Source organism: Mesocricetus auratus, unplaced genomic scaffold (assembly GCF_017639785.1).
Source record: "Mesocricetus auratus isolate SY011 unplaced genomic scaffold, BCM_Maur_2.0 Super-Scaffold_100714, whole genome shotgun sequence".
NCBI classification, from domain to species: Eukaryota; Metazoa; Chordata; class Mammalia; order Rodentia; family Cricetidae; genus Mesocricetus; species Mesocricetus auratus.
The window spans coordinates 1150977-1170074 of record NW_024429270.1 but is presented as its reverse complement, the minus strand read 5'-3'; the positions used below and the strand labels follow the sequence as shown (position 1 = coordinate 1170074).

The following is a 19098-nucleotide window of genomic DNA, read 5'->3' as shown; positions in this document are numbered from 1 at the left end:
GGGGGCGGCCTCGCACCGTTCCTCGGGTTCCTCCGCAGCCGCCGCCCGGGCCGCGGCTCCTCCCCCGGCCCCGCCTCCCCGGCCTCGCGCCGCCCGCCAGTCCGCCGGTCTCTGCAGGACCGTCTGTCTGTCCGCTCGCTCGTCCGTCCGCTGCCCGGGTCCCGCTAGCCCGAGTGCGCGAGTCGATTCATCGGTTCCGGCCGCCACAAACCCCGTCTCCTGCCCCCGGGACGCCCGCCTCTGCTACGCGAGGCCGCGGATTGGCAGGGTGCGTAGGCCGCGCCGCGGCGGATGGAGCCGGAATAAAGAGGCAGCCGAGAAAGCAGCTGGTCTCTGCTCGCCCCGCGCCTGTCCCCACGGGCGGCCTGGAGCAGGTGAGCGACAGGGCACTCGGGGCTGGATCTGGGGGCCACTCCAGTACCCACCACTCCTCGGGAGAGCCTCCTGAGCTCTGGGGCGGCCCTGGCCAGGCCTGGAAGTACAGTCGCTTCCCGGGCACGGTTTGAGGCTCTGGGGCCTTCTTCGGCCCGAGCCACCCTTTCTTGGGACGTAGCGGCTGGGCCATCCGGAGCAAGAGCTGACAGGAGGCAGCCCAGCTGGGCCTGATGGGAGGTTACCAGCTTTCATTCAGTTACCCGGAGAGGAAGCAGGGCTGGGGTGGGGCGCGAGTGGGGGCTTCTTGCCTTTCCTCCGCTCCCCTACTCTCTCCTGCCCTTTGCGGGAGTGATCTGAGAGTGTTCCTGGCTTTACCTTCCTGGAGAAGGGTCAGAGAAGACAGTGGCTTTGCTCCGGGTGGTGGGGAGTGGGGGTGGCCGCTGGGGCTGACAGCCATTCATACCAGGAAAAATAACACACAGTTGGATTGGTCCAACTAGACCAGGTGCCTTCAGAGCAGTCCAGCGCTCCTCTCTGCCTCAGGAACGCTAGAATGGCCAGCTGTGGCTGCGTGTTCACACTCCTCGGTACCACACAATGCAGCAGCACCTTTATTCCCTCCTTTCCCAGAAGTTGCTGCCACGGGTGGCAGCTCAAGCTTGATTCTTAGTTTTCTTTAGCGGAACAGTTAGAAGTCAGGCTGGCTTGTGAGGTCATTCTCTACCTTCCTCCTCCTAGAGAAAACTTACAAACTTTTAAATCTAAGCGGCTGATGAACTAAGAACCTGGGCAGGGGTTGCCTTTGGATCCCAAAGTTCCTCTCTATCATTCTGCTGCCTCAGAGTGGTGAATTAAGAGAGTTGCTGGGGGCAGGGTGGGCTTGGTCTTGCATCGATTATTGTGAATGTTTGGGACCTGGAAGAGAAACCCCCTGTGGGATGCTTTATCCTGTATAAAATAGTACACTTTATTGCATTGTGTTCCTCTGGGAGATGACTAGAGTACAGAAGGTCGGCCTGGATTTCCACTCTGGGTGGGTCTGTGAACCTGCCATTTAACCCTCCTTGCCAGGGGTTCAGGTCCCTGCAAGGCCGTTCATCCTGTTATAGCTAGAGATGCATGTGCTCTGGGAAACGCCTGGAGTGCAGGTGAAGAGGAGCCTGGACCAGTCCCTTAAGGAGAGGGTTTGTAGGTGGTCCTTAATTCTGCTGTCTTAATATTGGCGTCCAGAGTTCATTTGCCTTAGGACTGGTTGGGGGTGTGACCTTTTTTTGCCCGCAGGCTTCTCCGTGGTCTCTAAGCAGAGTTGTCCTCATGTTAATGTGAGAGAGGCTTTCAGGCCTTAGGGACAGGTCACCCCAGACCCTGTGAGACACCTGACTAAGGCCACATGGAAACTAGAGGGGATTTGTGGAGGCTGAGATGCCCTGCCCCTTCTCCTTTGCTTGGAGGAGTGGAGCTGCCACAGACTTCTTTGATAACACGTGAAGGGGCAGGTTTCCAGCCCTGAGCATCTCCCTCCCCTAAGGTAGCTTATGTCCGTGCAGTGAGTGTGGGCAGCATGGGAAAGATAAGGGAAGGGCTACTTGTTCATGCCTCAAGTTCACTGTGTCTCTCTTCCCTACAGAACCGATTACTGGGGAAGGCAGAGCCTTCTCGGCATTGCTGGGACCCTGTCTCGAAGAGCCCCCTGACCTGTAAACACTGCCTTGTAGGCTGTCTTGGCTAATGACAAGGGCTGTCTGACCAGTCCTCCTCTGTGCCTTGTGTGAGGTTCTTGTCCGTCCCTGAGACCGGTAGCTTCTCTCTCAGAGTTGGGTTCACCTTAAGCGGGAAACTGAAGCCATTACTGTCCAAACCCAGTTTCATCTTCCCAAGCATGTCGGAAAGCTGGCAGCAGCCACCACAGACGCAGCCGCAGCAGCCACAGCCACCACAGCCTCAGCACCATGCAGAGCCACCACCAGCCCTGGCCGAACACACGCTGCCCCCAGGCACGGCTGAGAACCCACTAGGCTGTGCTGTGTATGGCATACTTCTGCAACCTGACCCAGGCCTGCAGCCTCCACAGCATGCACCCCTGCAAGCGGGGGAGCCAGGCCCCAAGTGTGGTGTGTGTGGCCATGACCTGGCACACCTCTCCAGCCCACATGAGCACCAGTGTCTGGCAGGCCATGACCGCTCATTTCAGTGCACACAGTGTCTCAAGATATTCCATCAGGCCACCGACCTGCTGGAACACCAGTGTGTGCAGGCAGAGCAGAAGCCTTTTGTCTGCGGCGTCTGCAAAATGGGCTTCTCGCTGCTCACCTCGCTGGCCCAACACCACAGCTCCCACACTGGCATGATGAAGTGCTCCATCTGCGATAAGACCTACAAGCCAGCTGAGGCTGCTGAACCAGCCACCACCACTGCCCCATCGCTGCCCCCGGCACCTCCACCCACCAATGTTGCCCCTGCAGAGCAACCCGAAAAGCCCTATAGCTGCACCATCTGCCAGAAGCCCTTCAAGCACCTGTCTGAGCTGTCACGGCACGAGCGGATCCACACTGGAGAGAAGCCGTACAAGTGCACCCTGTGTGACAAGAGCTTCAGCCAGTCCTCACACCTGGTGCACCACAAGCGCACACACAGCTCCGAGCGGCCCTACAAGTGCGCCGTCTGTGAGAAGACCTTCAAGCACCGCTCCCACCTGGTGCGCCACATGTACGCACATTCGGGCGAGCACCACCTGTTCCGCTGCAACGTGTGCGAGCTGCATTTCAAGGAGTCGTCGGAGCTGTTGCAGCACCCTTGCACCCCGAGCGGCGAGCGGCCTTTTCGCTGCGGTGAGTGCCAGAAGGCCTTCAAGAGGCCCTCAGACCTGCGGCAGCACGAGCGCACGCACAGTGCGGAGCGGCCCTTCAAGTGCGACCTGTGCCCCATGGGCTTCAAGCAGCAGTATGCTCTCATGCGGCACCGGCGCACGCACAAGACGGAAGAACCCTTCAAGTGCGGCCTGTGTGAGAAGGGCTTCGGGCAGCCCAGCCACCTGCTCTACCACCAGCACGTGCACACCCTGGAGACTCTCTTCAAGTGCCCCGTGTGCCAGAAGGGCTTCGACCAGTCTGCTGAGCTGCTGCGGCACAAGTGCCTGCCGAGCTCCACAGAGCGGCCCTTCAAATGCCCAGTGTGTAGCAAGGCCTACAAGCGTGCGTCTGCCCTGCAGAAGCACCAGCTGTCGCACTGCGCTGCTGCGGAGAAGCCTCTGCGCTGCACCCTGTGTGAGCGCCGCTTTTTCTCCTCCTCGGAGTTCGTGCAGCACCGCTGCGACCCAGCCCGGGAAAAACCACTCAAGTGCCCGGACTGTGAGAAGCGCTTCAAGTACGCGTCAGACCTGCAGCGTCACCGGAGGGTGCACACGGGTGAGAAGCCCTACAAGTGCCCCAACTGTGATAAAGCTTTCAAGCAGCGCGAGCATCTCAACAAGCACCAGGGCGTGCACGCCCGCGAGCAGCAGTTCAAGTGTGTGTGGTGTGGCGAACGCTTCCTGGATGTGGCCCTGCTCCAGGAGCACAGTGCCCAGCACAGCGCTGCTGCTGCAGCTGCAGAGGGCGCCTACCAGGTGGCCGCCTGCCTGCCCTAAGGCCTTGGGGCCACCACGTGTCCTGTCTAGTCTCGCCTGCTCTGCTGCATGGCAGCAAACCTGTCAAACAGCTCCTTCCTCAGGAGTGAGGACCAAAGGGTTCTGGGCAGGTAGAGGGTGTGCATGTTCAGTACTCCTAACACTGGCCAGGCCATTGGAGGAGCCAGACTACTGTGGCCAGACCAGGTTCCCTTAACCTCTTCCCCATGACAGGACTGGCTTTCTGAGAGCCTGCGGCCCCCCTTATCTATAGAGAACTTGAATCCCACCTGTAGTGAGGTGCCTCTCTGCCCCAGGCATGAGGGTTGCCAACCCAGCCTTTCCAAATTGTTCAGCCTAGTTAGAAGCCAGGTGGCTTGGGAATAAGGAAGTAGAGTTTCTTATCAATTTGCTTTCTTTTGGGGGGGGTGCAAAGTCCAGGTTTGTTGCAGTTCTGGGGACTTAAGAGTGTAGACCATGAGCTACAGTCCTCTGTCTGCCCAGCTAGGATGAATGTGCCCCAGCCCCAAGTTTCTGATAGTTGAGCTATGTAGGATAGGAGTCTTTGGGCAGGGTGTGTTTGGAACCTAGGGGCCCAGTCAGGGTGGGGGAAGCAGAAACATTCCATGACACACTCAGGTCAGCCAATGCTGTCCACAGGGAAGGGACAAATGGCCTGTGTGCTGAGGGCGATCCTGTGTCTGTGGAAGCCCCCTCCTGCCTGTGCGTGGTTCTGAGCTTCAGGGGAGTGAGTGCACCCTTAGCAGAGCTGCTGTTGTAGAGGGGGAGGGCTGTTGCCTTGCCTCAGCCTGGGGTGGGCAGGAAGGAAGACGAAGCCCATGATTTCCCCAGCAGTTATTAACAGGTCCCCTCTTCCCAAATTGTGTGAACCAAAGTGTCTGGGCTTCAGCTTGTCCTAGCTCTGCCTGAGGGCCAGATGGAATTCTGGGTACCCAGGGTGAGGAATGGCTTCTCACCCCATAGAGCACTTGTAGCTCATGAGTACCATGAGCCATCAATCTGGCTGTGGGCTTGGGCCCTAAGGATCTTCTGTTGCCAAAACAACCCACTCTCCTTTGAGTCCCAGAGTCCCCTTAGGTCTTCGGCTACTGTAGCAACATGGGGGCACAAGGATAAAGGAAAGGAGCCTAGTAGGCAGCATTCTTAGCAGGTACACGATCAGCCACCACCACTGGACTGTCAGAGCCACCTCAGGAGCCTGGAAGACCTTTGTTATCAGAGTCATCATTCTGAACCCAGCCCTGCCCGTGCCCTCCCCAACCCACCCCCCAATCCATGACTCTTGAAAGACTGACCAGCATCCAAGCCAAGGGCCAGATGGGTAGGAGGACACCACCTCACCTGTCATCTCTAAGTCCAGCTGGCCACATGCGCCTGCTCTGTCTGCCCAGGTTCTCTCCTGTGGCCACAGACAGGTCAGCACTCCTCCCGGGCTGACTCTTGGTTACAAAGCCTCAAAAGACTGGAACTCAGGCTTACAATAGTCCAGTCCTACCTGCTAATTTTTTCCTTTCATTTTGCATTCTAAAAGCAGTTTGTTATACTATTCATAACATTGTATAGCTTAATTTCATGTCATTTTGGATCATATATAAATATGAGTTGGAATTTTAAAAGAATGACTCCATTTAGGCGGCCACTGTTGATGTTACTATACAGTGAGTTTGATGTGTGCTCTAGAAGTAAAGCCATTGACTGGTGCAGCCCACAGCTCTTCACCTTGTTCTTTCCAGAGGGAATGATGGGAGGGCAGAGGCTGAGAGTTACACAGACCAAAGTGGCAGGTTGGGGCTAGACTTGAATCCTGAGCTTTGGGGCTTCTGGCTGTGTGACCTTGGACTGGTCACTTAACTTCTCTGGGACACAGTTGCCTCATCTGTCAAAAACAAAAAACCAGATTGGGAGGCTGACTTGCCTCGATGTTGTGAGAATTACATGGAGTCATTGTTGAGACTCTTGGAGGTGAAGCTATGGACAAGCTGACAGCTACCGCCCCACCTGACTTGAAGGTTTAGCCATCGCCCTTGAGGAGGGAGCTAGACCAGAGACCAGCAGCTCATGAAAGGCCAGAAAATGTGCTCAGGTGCTCCCTGAGCAATGGTGGACCCAACCAGCCCACTAGCCACTCCTACCATTTGGTCTGCCCTACAGCGGCCCATTGGTAGGCCAAGCACAGTGCCTTTACCTCCTCAGTCCTTGCACACATTCCTCCTGTACTCCATTGTTGCCTACAGCAGTCTGTGCTTTCCATCTCTCAAAGGCCAGAGTGGGCATGGAGAGAGGGAGAAATAGCCCTTAACCTGGCATCTGACAGCCAACGTAAGAGAAGAAAATTCAAAGGATGTGAAGCTATCCATACTACAAGTGTTCCTAAGACCCAGACTCCATGCTTCTCCCATCCCCCATATGACCCTGAGAAGCCAGGAGGTTCCTTCCTACAGGCTTCTGCCAGTCAGCAGCTAACAGCAAGGGGCCTTTGTGTCTCTGCCAGGTTCAAGGCCCAGCTTATTTTCTACTGTGGCCTGAATAAAGCTTCTTGGTGGGCAGGATAGACCTGAAGATTCCTTTGTCCAGACCATTTGGAGGTCCAGGGATTGTTTAAGCCACACAGTGGTAAGTGGCCTGGAGTTCCACCTGCACACAGGTGGAAGACAGGCAGTGTGGCCAGGACATCTCTGACACCCAGTCTGGCCAGGGGACCAAGGCAACAAAATGCTCTCCTTGTCCCCAGCTGGTGTTCAACTCCTGGACAGATCCAAACTACTGTTGTCCGCCTTCCCATGCAGGCAGAGTTGTAGGTCCTTATAGGGTCTGCTCTCCCTCCAGAGTAGACCGCCAGCCCATCCTGGGCTACTCACCTGTGGTAGTCCACCCAGGGCCTCCCAGCCAGACTGATGGTGATGTCTGCATCCCATCCTCAAGCAAGCCGTTTGTTCCTGAGAGGTCACACCTCCAGGAAGAGCCCAATCTCCAGAGGTTTCAGGAGTATCTTGTAAGCAGTCTGGTGGGGAGGCACCCCACCCCACCCTGGCTCTGCATTCCTGTTTCCTCCATGATCATAACTGAAGAATGTGAGATGAGCGAGTTTAAAGGCTTTCGTGAATCACTAAGTAGAGTAGGGACAGAGGGAGAAGGCCCAACTAGTGCAGTACCTGCTGCTCACGCATGAGGATTTGAGCATGGATACCCAACACCTACCTGGTTGTAACCTTAGGTTGGGAACATAGGTGGAGGAATGACAGGACATACGGACATTCCTGGAGCTCCTACCGGTCCATGTAGCCATTTGGTTACAGTGAGAGACCCTGCCTCAAAAAATGAGGTGGGGAGTGATTGAAGACACTGATGTTGACCTCTAGTCTCCACATGCGAACACACACAGAGTAAAAATGGCCACTGACATCTGGGACTGTAATTTTCACCACACCCCATCTCAACTTGAGCCTTATTTCTGAGCCTGCCCTGCTGCCAGCCCCAGACCCTGAGCTATGACGCATGTTCCCCATGTTGCTCTGTAATAAACACTACTGTTACTTTATAGTAGGAATTTCATTCACTCCACATTTGCTTGCATTGGTTCTAGAGGCCCCAGATCCCATTCCTGAACCTCATAATGGGGGGAGGGGGGTAAAAGGAACTGGCAACTAAGCCTACTGGCCAGAGATTAAGTCTCCTGAAACAACCAAGGCCCCTGTGCCTGTGGTCTTTGTGAAGAATGGGTGAAGGGAGCATGTGAGGCTTTTTTGAGATTGGGTAAGAAGGGGTAGGGAAAGCATTTTTGTTGAAGGATGGCTTTGAACAGAGTTGGGAGACAAAATCCTAAGGGTAGGACAGAGCAGCAAGAGAGTATGGCGGGGTCTGTGGTAAAGGTAGGGAACTGAATTGTGTTCAGGTCCAGAAGGCCTGGAAACGAGGTTATGCTGGCTGCATAATCCCCAGCTGCAGTGAAGATTTCTTGTGGGATCTGTTTATAGAGAACCATGAACCCCTGATGGTACACAGGTAGTCAAGGCCTTGAGGTAGTGGCCATCACTCTGTCTATTTCCCAAGATAGCCTCAAAGTCCAGGCTGTTTGTTAGCCTCAGCCTCCAGGTTACCTGGGACCATATGTGTACGCCACCAATCTTGGCTTCTTCGTTTTCTAATGGGACATCCCTTTTAAGCCCTGGTCCTTGGTCCCCAGTCCCAGGAAGACCTGCTTTCTTCCCCTCTCTTCACTCGTTCCTCAGAGCAGGGAAGAAGTGGAATGCAATGGTCACAACCCCACTGCCTTCAGTCCCAGCTTTGCTAGTCGCTGGCTATGCAGTCTTGGACCCATCACAGCTTCCTCAAGCCCATTTATTTAGATTCATGTGATGAGTGTTTGGCCTGCGTGCATGCGTGTGCACCACCTGTGTGCCTGGTGCCCCTGGAGGTCAGAAGAGGGGGTTCTATCCCCAGGAATTAGAGCTATGACTTTGAACCTCCATGTGGGTGCTGAGAACTGAACCTGGGTTCTCTACAACAGCAGCCAGCAGGCAACCTCTGAGCCATCTCTTCAGCCCCAAGCACATTTACTTAACCAGCTATAAAATGGATTGAAAACAATTTACCTCGTGGGGCCTATGAAGCACTTAAAAACTTAATAAAAGCTGTCTACTCGATTGTTTTTTATTATGCTTTCTACTCTCTTTATTCTTAGGTACAGTTTCTATTGTATTTATAAAGTTGGTATTAAATGTACAGCCAGTGGACAAGAACCTTAATTACTGCTGTGGGTTGGCCCTTGTGGCATCTTGGACTAGAGGAATGTGGTTTGGGGTTTAAGGTGACTTGGCCTGCCTACCTGTTTTTCTCACTGAACTCAAAACACTAATAAAGCAGGAGTGGATGCTTGTCTGTGTCAGCTGAGCTTTCACTAGAACACTGGCCGAAGCAAAGGCCTCAAAGCTGGGCCACATTATGTGGTGAACTTTCTTAGTCATACTGGGTCAAGGAAGCGGGCCCAGAAAAAAAATTAAATAAATAAAAACCCTAGTCACTCAGTTCCTTCCTGCACCATCAGCATGCTCACCAGCGTTCCTGTGACCATTCTCACCCAAGGCAGGACTTGAGCATCCCTGCTGGGAACCTCGGGCAGGTCCATTTCTTTTCTGTCATTTGGAAGGAACACTTAGAGCTCTGACACCCTAGGGGCTCTGCCATTGGTTTCCCAAAGCTGTCCACTGGATTTGCATGAAGGAGGTAAATCTCCCCAGGTTCCTGCCCTGTTGTCAGCAGAGCACCAAGTACTAGATAGTAATGTCTTCTGACCTGCGAGGCCATTTTCCTCTCAATTCCTTCCTCCTAAGACATCAGCCTTGTGTGCAGTGGATTCGGGAAGGGCAGGGGTGAATGATGAGTTCCTAACCCCTATGGATGCCGGCTTTGCTGAGGATAAGATGAGAACAAGGGGTCTATACTTGGAAGAGAATAGCATGTGGACATGTGACCTTGCACAATTTCAGGTTTGGGGGTAGCTGAGGTTCAGGGAAACTCCAGGAACAGAAGTCCTATACTGAGTTCTTGAGCTTAGTAGTTATTTGTCTCAACTGGGACCTCTCCCTATAGTCTGGCCTCTCTCTAGCAAGGTGAGGCAAGGAAGGGCCAGAAACTATGTACAGACAGATACCAGATGCCCTAACATAGCACCAGGCTGAGGCCCTCTTCACTGGGGGTCCCCTGCACCTAGACCATCATGTCTACTACCACAGGAGGGGCTCAGGACTAGAGTGTATGCTGAGGGGCAGATGAGGGTCAGTCCCACTGCTCAAGAGTAGAGAAAATGGCCTTCTATTTAGGCGATAAATTTCTTCGTAGTGCTTTGAAGAGCCCAGAATGTTCTCACACACCTCATCCAGGTTTATATTTGAAACCTGCTGCTAGATAGAGAATAGACAGCACTAGCCTAACCTGCTCACTTCCTTTCAGGGAAGCTCTTGGTAACAGGAAACCCCAAAGCACACCAGCATGGTAAGGATTCCAGAGAGGTGTCACAGAGCCCCCTCCAGGCCCCTCCTTTCAGTGCTCACACTCAGGTGGGGGTAGCAAGTAAGGGACAGGAGCAGAAGGGAAACGCAGATCCAGCCTGGCCTTGTGCCTCAGCCCCAGCTTAGGCCCCGATATTCCACCCAGGGCCACAAACACCCTTCACCAGCTCCCACACACCCAGGCAAAGAGCAGACAAGGGGAATACACTACCAATTGTGTTCCTAACCCTTCCCCAGCTGCCCCCCACAGACATACACACACACATACGTAGGCAGACACACCCACACACACGTAGGCACACACACCCACACACAGACAGACCCGCCCCGCCCCCCACATAGACACACACACACAGACACACAGACAGACATACCCGCCCCGCCCCCTCCCCCGCCACACACACACACACACACACACACACACACACACACACACTCAGGCCTAGCCTCTCTCCAAAGAAGCATTAGGTTTATTTCTTGAACTGAACTCCTGGGAAGATGGGTTGCCACCATATGCCCTCTGTCCTGCTAGGGGTCCTGAGGTGGGACAGTCCAGCCATAGAGGGATCAGCCTTTTCACCCCCACAGATTAATGCCAGGGAGTCAGATAGTTGATGCGGCTGTAGAGAAAAAGAGGAGTGAGATGGAGTTTTTCTTCCCTAGCCCCACCCCACCCCAAAGCTCACCTCCCTACCCTCAGGGATCCAAAAGCAATTTCCATCCAGGCTATGTGCCCAAGAGCCTTCAATGGCTCCCTATTTCCTTTGATATATTTTTGGCTATTTTCTTCATCTCTAATTTACCTCATACTATTTCCCAGTGACACCCCAATGCCATGGGTTTTCAGTCACGTAGAATCGACTCTAGCATCACACAGTAACAAAACCCAAAGTTTTCCTGTGTGGGGGCTGGGGAAGGCAACTTTCAGGAATAGGAAAGGGCAACACTCTGGATACTACAAAGTACAACAGGTGAAGCGGAGTGTTTGCTGTAGGGAGAGACCGAGTGTATGGTGTGTGTGTGTGTGTGTGTGTGTGTGTGTGTGTGTGTGTGTGCGTGTGTGTGTGTGTGCGTTTGTTGCACCACGGAGTCGGCTGCACAGGGAGGGCGTGGCTGAAAAGATGCCCCATAGTTTCTCAGCATTTTCTCCTTGGGTCTGAGCCTTTAACCAAGGGTGACCCTGCTGGGGACGCTACGATGCAGCGGGAAGCAAATGGCAGTTCCTTCCTTCTCCATCCTACCAGGTCCCCTCCTTCCGGCCTCCTGTGGGCCAGTCCTGGTGAGAAATGCACCCCTAGCCCCGGCCCACGAAGGTGCAGGTTGATCGCCTGGCGGAGCAGACCTAAGTCCCCTTCCCAGGGGGCGTGGCCGGCGGCGGCCGAGGCGGGGCCATTCCCTACCTGTAGTGGGAGCCAAAGCGCCGGAACGCGTTCCTGCGAAAAGAACCAAGAAGAACCCCGCTGAACTCGGCTCCCAAAGCTTGGAGGTGCCGGGCGCCCGCTGATAGGCGTCAGTTCGGTAGGAATTCAGTGTCTGTTCTCAGCTACGATCCCCCCTTTCCTGCTCGGGGATCAGGGTCCCGAAGGGGTCCCGCGTGGTGTCACTTACAGCGTGTCAAAAGGCAGGGGCTTCTGTCCGTAGCGGTCCAGGCTGGGGTTCTGGTTGATGCAGTACTGGGGCGAGCCACAGGGATGGGGACCCGTAAGCCCGCGGGGCGTGGACCCCAGCAGCTGCTTCCTCCCTACCACCCGGGCCCGGTCTGCGTGCACCTTTCCCTACCCGCCAGTTCTGGGTCACGTCAGGCTTCAAGTACCGCACGGCGTAGCCACTGAAACGCTCCACTGCGGAGAGAACCCACCTTGGGGACCTAGAGCCCCAGAAACCTGGGCCGTCCTCATCCAAGCCCCGCCCCACCCCGAGCCCAGCTCGTCTCTCGGGCTCAGGCCCAGCCCCAGCGGCTTCCCTGACCTCCAGTCGCCTCAGCGGCTCCTCTCCACGCCCCACCCCACCCGCAACCTGGTGCCTGTTTCTGCGTCGCTGGCCCTTGGGCCCACGGCCCTCATTCCTCGCTTTAGATGCGCCACCGAACTGCGGGAGATCTCCCCCTCTCGAGAGCACCCTTTGTGATTGGTAGACTGACCCCTCTGGTTGGCGCAAGGCAGTTTGAACTCCCCGGACCTGGACACGAATTTGGACCAGTCTTCGATGGCATGCGTGTAGCAGGGCCAGTCGACCCGGTTGATGCCAGGAGCGATGGGCACCATCTTTCCTTCCCGGTACTTGTAGCAGAGCTTCTGGCCGGTCGCTGTCAAGTCCTAGGGAATGGTGGGTCATAAAGGCAGATACAAGATCCTGGGGGACTTCCTAGGCCTGAGTGGACATTAGACCCACTGGACTGAGGGGGTGCAGGCAACCAAGGCCTGGACCGCTTGGGGGTATCTATCTGGACATAAGCTCAGGCAGTAGTGCCTTGGACCAGAGGTACCTGGGGGCATCCAGGGCCGAGGACAAGGGACACTCACCAGGCATTGCAGGGGTTTGTTGGGGACTCCCAGGAGTGTGAAGTGGGCGTTGTTAAAGTCATCTGTTGAAAGATGAGAAAGAAGTCCCTTTCAGGAGCCCTTTACAGGCCCAAACTAGAGGCTCGGTTTACATTATGTACCTTAAGAGAACAAAAAAATGTTTTTCCAGGTATGGCAGGTAGGAATTTAATCCCAGCTGTCAGGAGGCAAAGACAGACAGATCTCTGTGAGTTCAAGGCCAGCCTGATCTATGTATCAAGTTCCAGCCAACCAGGGCTACACAGTGAGATTCTGTCTCAAAGAAAAAAAAAGTTAGTTTTTAATTATTTAAGATAAAACACTATCGATATCTTTTACAATAAAAATCAATAGAGATCGATATGAAAACTTAGAAATACTAGAAGAAAATGTGGACAAATTCCTCTATAATCCTGGGACAGGAGGACTTAATTTCCTTGAAAAGCCAAAAATTGAGAGAAAAGACCAGTAACTTTGACCACACAAAAATAAACACCAACCTAGCATGAAGGGTCAGTGGTAAAAGGCACTTTTATGCTGGCCCCAGGACACACACGAGGGAGGGAGAGATCTGACTCCTAAGAGTTGTTCTCTGACCTCCAAGACTGAACTGTGGCCTGTCAGCATGTTCATACATGCACATGTGTTTATAAATCAGATAAAAAACACAAAAGGAATCAAAGACAAAGGGAAAATATTTATACTGATTTTAGAGAAGAGACAATGCACTTAATGTTGGAGGGGTTCTTAGAAATCAAGACAAAACAAAAGCCAGGAAGGAAACATGGACAAATGACATGTTTAAGTAGTTCATGTTAGTGTTCTGGCATCTGTACTGACCTGTCCTTGGGGTTCTCACAGGATACGCCCTCAGCTGCAGCCACTAAGAGCACCGCCTGTGCATGTTCACTGTGTTCCCTTTTAGAAGGGCCCTGCCCACCTCCCATCCCTCTCTTTCTTTTCTTTCCCTCTGTCTGTCCTGACCCCCCTCTCTTTTCTCTCTCCCGCTGCTCCTGTCCCCAGAGACTAGTTTCTCCCCATCCTTTGCCCCCCTTTTCATGATCCTTTTCCCTTAATAAATAACCCCCCCGCTTGAACTCTGTGTCATGGTGTCTTTCTCTCTCGAGCCGCTTTTTAAAAATTACAATAGTTCATCCATAACTACTAGAAATACCTTCGGCTTCATGGCCACTAAACATGTAAAAAGACATCATTTCCTTCACAAAGTGAATGCACATTTAAGCTCTATAAAGATATCAGTGTCCTCCACTTATTAGGGCAGGCTGGGAACAATGCAAAACTTAGTACAGCTTTAAGAAATAGGTCCTTCACCATTCATCACCAGAGGCTGTGTAATTTGACTGGAGCCTACAGAAAGCAGTCCAGTAAGCTTACTTAGAATTATGAATATATACATGTCCGCTGGTCCCACCGTCTAGCAATGCACAAATGACGTCAGAGGAAGGTGACCCATTTTCATGTTTGTAACAGCAAAAGGATGCAAGTGTCGGTCATCAAACCAAAGAAACCCAGCCAGGCCTGCACTAGGTTGGGTTGGAGGTCAGGCTGGTCTGCAGAGTGAGTTCCAGGACAGCCAGGCCCACACAGAGAAACCCTGACTTGAAAAACAAAACGATAACAAAAAGGTTGAAAGTTAATAGTACACCCTTCTCCAGGGCCTGGTTGGGGAGACAGGTGCAACTAGAAAAGATCATGTTGAGTGAGGTAACCAAGACCCAGAGAGATAAACGTCACACTTGGTCTCATCTGAGGTTTCCTGCTTGAAGTCTTTGGGTGTGAGTACACAGCCTGGAGTAACTGCAGGAGTTGGGACGATGAAAAGATGCCGCAGGTGGGAGGCAACTGAGGAGGAGATGGCAGAGCACATGTGACATGGGAAAAGTAGAGGGATGTTGACTGGGGGAGGAAGGAAGACACATGCTGAAAGAGGCGGGAAGGAGTAAAATAGCCAGGACATCATACTACTATTTAACTACATAAAATACCTATAGTGCATGTAAGTCTTGGTATAAATACACATATGTAGCTTAAATGAAAATTTCCATCTGGGTTGACAATGCCCCTCCCCCTAACCCCAAGTGCCATAGACCATCTTAAGAAGGAAAACAAACAACAAAAACCAACAACAGGCATGAGAAGCCCTCTTCTGAATTCTTGGTCAAGGTTGTCTAAGAGATTCCCAAAACATAGGCTACTGGTGTTACCCTTGGTTGCCTCCCAGACATGGACATGGCTAAAGACACTGTGTACTTTGACACAGGACCCAGAGGACTGGAGCTGGATCTGCCCTGAAAGCTTCCTCCCTGAGGACTAGCTTTCATGGTCCCTTCTGGTAAAGCTTCCCACCGAGGAAAACAGCCAACAGTCCTTCCCAGCTATGACGCCTATGAGCCACAACAATGACCAGCGCAACATGAAGGGCCTAAGGGCACAGTAGTAGCATGCACGCCTTGGCAGTAGCCAGCAGCTCTCTAGTTGGGCTTACAACCTACTCCACAAGAGGGAAGTATTACCTGGTTGGAAACCTAACCAACTACTTGGGGTTAGTGAAGTCATCGATCTTGGAGCACCCGCAACTGCCACGTTACGAAACCAACAGCATCCCTTATCAGGGAAACTTCTCTTTGTAGTAGACGGAGACCATTACAGAAAGCCATAATTGATCCAAATGGGAAGTTGTGGTCTTAGGTCCCCAACTGATGCATCTATAACACAGCTCTTGCGCCCAAGGCTCAGGGATCATTGTGGAAGAGGGAGCAGAAAGAGCCAGAGGCACAGGGAGTTTGCTGCAAGATCGTGTCTCCTAGCAATGCCAGTGGAACTGCACCTGTGACATCTCACCAGCATGGCTGCCTACACGTGACCTGCGCGAGGATGGAACTAGCAGACATCTAACATGGAAGCAGGGAAGGTCACAAGGCCTCAACCACAGACAAAGAAGCATGGGCAACCAAGGAATTCGGAGAGTGGGAGCAGTTTTCCCCAGAAAAGAGCATACCAACTGGTTCTCCAATACCAAGGCCTGAAAACATCCACATAAGCAACATTATACAGACTGTATTTAGGAATATGTATGTACGTACATATGTATGTATGTAACAACAATTAAAGAAAAAGAGGCCATGATTTTGAGGGAGAGCCAGGGGGAGTACAAGAGAGAGTTTGAAGGGAGGAAAGTGAAGGGGGAAAATGATGTCATCTTAATCTTAAACAAATTACAGAAAATTATAATAAAAAAGAAGAAATGGAAATGATGGAAAATCATTTTAGTCTAAGGCTCAAGACTTAACTGATGGGTAATCCTCTATTCAATCCTATTTCCATTTTAAGCTATAAAATACATACTTGGAGACTCAGGGGGTGGATTTTAAGATTTGCTGGTTAAGAGATATTGTGGAGTTATTGTCAACTTCCCTAGATATGGTAATGGTATCTTGTCATGAAGGAGGCTGTTCTTGTCATTGGGAACTACCTGGCAAAGTTTTACATGCTCGTGTGTGTGTGTGTGTGTGTGTGTGTGTGTGTGTGTGTGTATGTCAGAGAGAGAGAGAGAGAGAGAGAGAGAGAGAGAGAGAGAGAGAGAGGGAGAGAGAGAGAGGAGAGGGGAAAGGGGAGAGAGCAGGGAGAGAGAGATGGAGAGAGGGAAGAAAGCAAGAGAGGTGGCGTGAATACAAACATGCTGAACAGACCTTGGGACGGGCAGAGGGAAAAGATGCTCACAACGCTACCCTTTCAACTTCTTTTCTATTTGAAAATCTTAAAATGTCAAGGAGCAAAAGATTGTGTTTTCTGTACTGAGTGTGGTAGTGTGGTCCACCAATCCCTGCTGATCCGGAGGTAGAACAGGGAGGATCTCTTGAACCAGGAGTTCAAGGTCAGCCAGGGCAACTTAACAAGACACCGTCTCAAAGAAATGATGGAGCAGGGGAGATGGCTCAGTTAGTAAGGCGCTTGCTATACACACATGAGGACCCAAGGTCCCAGCACTCACATAAAATGCTGAGCGTAGTGGCGCACACTTGTCATCCTAGTGTGAGGATTCTGGTGTTTTCTGACCAGCCAGCCTAGCCTAGCTGATGAACTCCAGGTCAGTAAGACACCCTGTCTTAAGAACCATGGTGAACAGTAACTGAAGAATAATGCCTGAGGTTATTCTCTGAACTTTATGTGCATGCATGCATACAAACACACATGCATACACATCACTGAGCCCTCCTCTACCACATGACAGGCCAGTAAGAAGATCAGGCGTGGGGCTATGTATCTGGAACGGGAGAATCAGAGTTTAAGGCCAACCTGGGCTTCATGTTGCGATGCAGTGGGGGTGGGCACCTCCAGAATTGCAAGCCAAATAAACCTTATTTTGTTAAGACCTAAAGGAAATAAAAGAACACTGCCACCCACAACAGCAGCAGCAGGGTCACCTACTGATCAGTCATGCAGTACCAGGCAGCCTGCTCTTCACCCTTAGTTCATATTGCCTCACATAGCCCTGGGAGGCAGGCTCTGAACCGGCCCCCATTTTCTATTCAGGATGTAGAGGCCAGGCCTTGGAGGAACTTTCTGGAAGGGCGTAGAGAGCTGGACTGGCCTTCATCATTCTTTCGTCTGCCACTTGCCCCAAGCTTTTCCCTCCAAGATCTCCATCTTGGGAGCCATCCTTGCTCCAAAGGCAAGCAGGAGACCCCGAGATGCTGGTGGGGACATGGCCTGACCTTTGGAGCAGTAGGTGGAAGATTGGGAGTGCTCATCCGAGAGGCAGCCCTTGACGCTGTCCATATCCATGCGCCGCAGGGTGGGCAGGAGTGGGTGGTAGAGCTGCTGCTTCACACCAGCCAGTGGGTTGCGCACACGCTCCAGGGGGAGTAGGATGGCTGGGGAAGCGTACACGTGGGCGGAGCCATCGTCCCAGGGTACCACGTCGATGATGCGGGCCATCACTGGGGAGCAGAGGGGTTGAGTTAGATGTCCTTCCGCACAGGCACACGTGCTTGGCCTGTGCTCATGTAGCCTGTGCTCATGTAGCCTGTGCTCATGTAGCATTTCTTATCTTCTGTGTGCCCGGTGAGTTTTCAGGAACCCCACTTGGGTGGTGGGGACATCCAAACAACAGATACATGTGTGCATGGTGTATGTACACACACACACACACACACACACACACACACACACACACACACACACACACACACAGCACCCAGGGCTATGAGGGAAGTCAACACAGAGTGTGTATAGGTTTGAGAGGCTTGAAGTTGGGGCACTCCAAGGCTGTCTAAGTGAGGCGAAACCTAAGTATTGAACAGGAAAAGGTCACAGTAAAGCCATTCAGAATGTAGCTTAGAATGCTGTGTGGCTTGCAACAGTAGGTAGCCAACTCTGGATTTGGCTATATCTGTCATTTACCCCAAATGCTACAGACAGATAAGACTGTTTTAGAGGGGAGAAACATGGCAGATCTGAGTTAGAAAACCATGGATGGTTACCTAGCGCCTCTCTTTTAAGAAGCAGATATACCCTGGAGCCCCCTTTTAGTCATTTACACCTTTGTAAGGATTTGTTGACTCTACTTACTGACCCCCAAGTTCGAGAAGAAAAGTAGAGATGGGTGCTAGGTAGGCAGGAGGACAGAGGAACTTGACCATGGAGGACCGGGAAGGGGCATGGAGATAAGGTATGGGATGCTGTCTTAGAGATGACTGGAGGAAGGACAGGACAGTAGAACAGAGAGAAAGGAAGAGAGCTCGCATGCTGCCATCGACCCACCGCTAGTACCTCGTCTGCAGGGCACAGACCCAGGCACACAGGCTGGGAAGGTGCTTTATCTGCTGCTCAGTGGGCAGAGGAAGGGAGGCAGGCGGGCCTTGTGGGCAGCTGCAGGATAGGAGCACCACAGAGACAATGCCCACTGCAGCCTGATTGTGAGGACGCAGCTCCCGGGTAACCCTAGCAACACAGGCTGCAGAGACCCCTAGGCACTTGATACCCATTCCCTGAAGCTTGGAGTCTCCATGACTGCTACACAAGCCAAGCATCTTGGGAAATGTCAAATCTGGGGCTCTATGGAGGTGACCTGGCCATACTCAGGCAGGGATAGCTGCTGGGCTCACTCAAGGCTGTGTCACTGTGCTTGCTAGTTCAACTTGACACACTAGAGTCATCTGAGATGAGGGAACCCCAGTTGAGAAAATGCCTCCATAAGATTAGGCTGTAGGCAAGCTTGTAGGGCATTTTCTTATTTAGTGATTGATGAGGGAAGGCCCAGCTCATGGTGGGTGATGCCATCTCTGGGCTGGTGGTCCTGGGTTCTATAAGGAAGCAGTTGAGCAAGCCAGTAAGCAGCACCCCTCTGTGGTCTCTTGCCTCCAGGTTCCTGCCCTGTTTGAGTTCCTGCCCTGACTTCATTTGGTGATGAACAGTGATTTGGAAGCATAAGCCAAATAAACCCTTTCCAACACCTTTTGGTCTTGGCGTTTCATCATAGCAAAAGTAGCCCTAACTAGGACAGTGACACTAGTCTAGTTATTACTGC

General features: G+C 52.5%; 2 protein-coding genes across 2 annotated transcripts; one reads left to right on the top strand and one right to left on the bottom strand.

Moving 5' to 3' along the window:
* Nucleotides 1-55: 55 nt before the first annotated feature.
* Znf319 (zinc finger protein 319) lies at nucleotides 56-7538 on the top strand. Its single transcript, XM_005078670.4, has 2 exons — nucleotides 56-374; nucleotides 2003-7538. The coding sequence occupies exon 2, from the start codon at nucleotides 2255-2257 to the stop codon at nucleotides 3998-4000; it is 1746 nt and encodes a 581-aa protein (XP_005078727.2). The 5' UTR covers nucleotides 56-374; nucleotides 2003-2254; the 3' UTR covers nucleotides 4001-7538.
* Nucleotides 7539-10460: 2922 nt separating this feature from the next.
* Nucleotides 10461-18432, bottom strand: LOC101831512 (testis, prostate and placenta expressed). The gene is made up of 8 exons (XM_013119475.3): nucleotides 18342-18432; nucleotides 17285-17509; nucleotides 12531-12592; nucleotides 12149-12323; nucleotides 11788-11849; nucleotides 11617-11681; nucleotides 11409-11441; nucleotides 10461-10628 (listed from the first exon to the last, which is right to left on the bottom strand). Exons 2-8 carry the CDS (start codon nucleotides 17505-17507, stop codon nucleotides 10598-10600), a joined length of 651 nt encoding a protein of 216 aa, XP_012974929.1. The 5' UTR covers nucleotides 17508-17509; nucleotides 18342-18432; the 3' UTR covers nucleotides 10461-10597.
* Between the last annotated feature and the right edge of the window lie 666 nt (nucleotides 18433-19098).

What these genes read in the sequence shown, in the direction of transcription:
- Znf319 (XM_005078670.4), top strand. Translation starts at nt 2,255, where the DNA reads ATGTCGGAAAGCTGGCAGCAGCCACCACAGACGCAGCCGCAGCAGCCA.
- LOC101831512 (XM_013119475.3), bottom strand. Translation starts at nt 17,507, where the DNA reads ATGGCCCGCATCATCGACGTGGTACCCTGGGACGATGGCTCCGCCCAC. An exon ending in TTCCACCTACTGCTCCAAAG is followed by an intron (nt 12,593 to 17,284) that starts GTCAGGCCATGT and finishes ATCTTTCAACAG; the next exon opens with ATGACTTTAACAACGCCCAC. An exon ending in ACGTGACCCAGAACTGGCGG is followed by an intron (nt 11,682 to 11,787) that starts GTAGGGAAAGGT and finishes GGCTCGCCCCAG; the next exon opens with TACTGCATCAACCAGAACCC.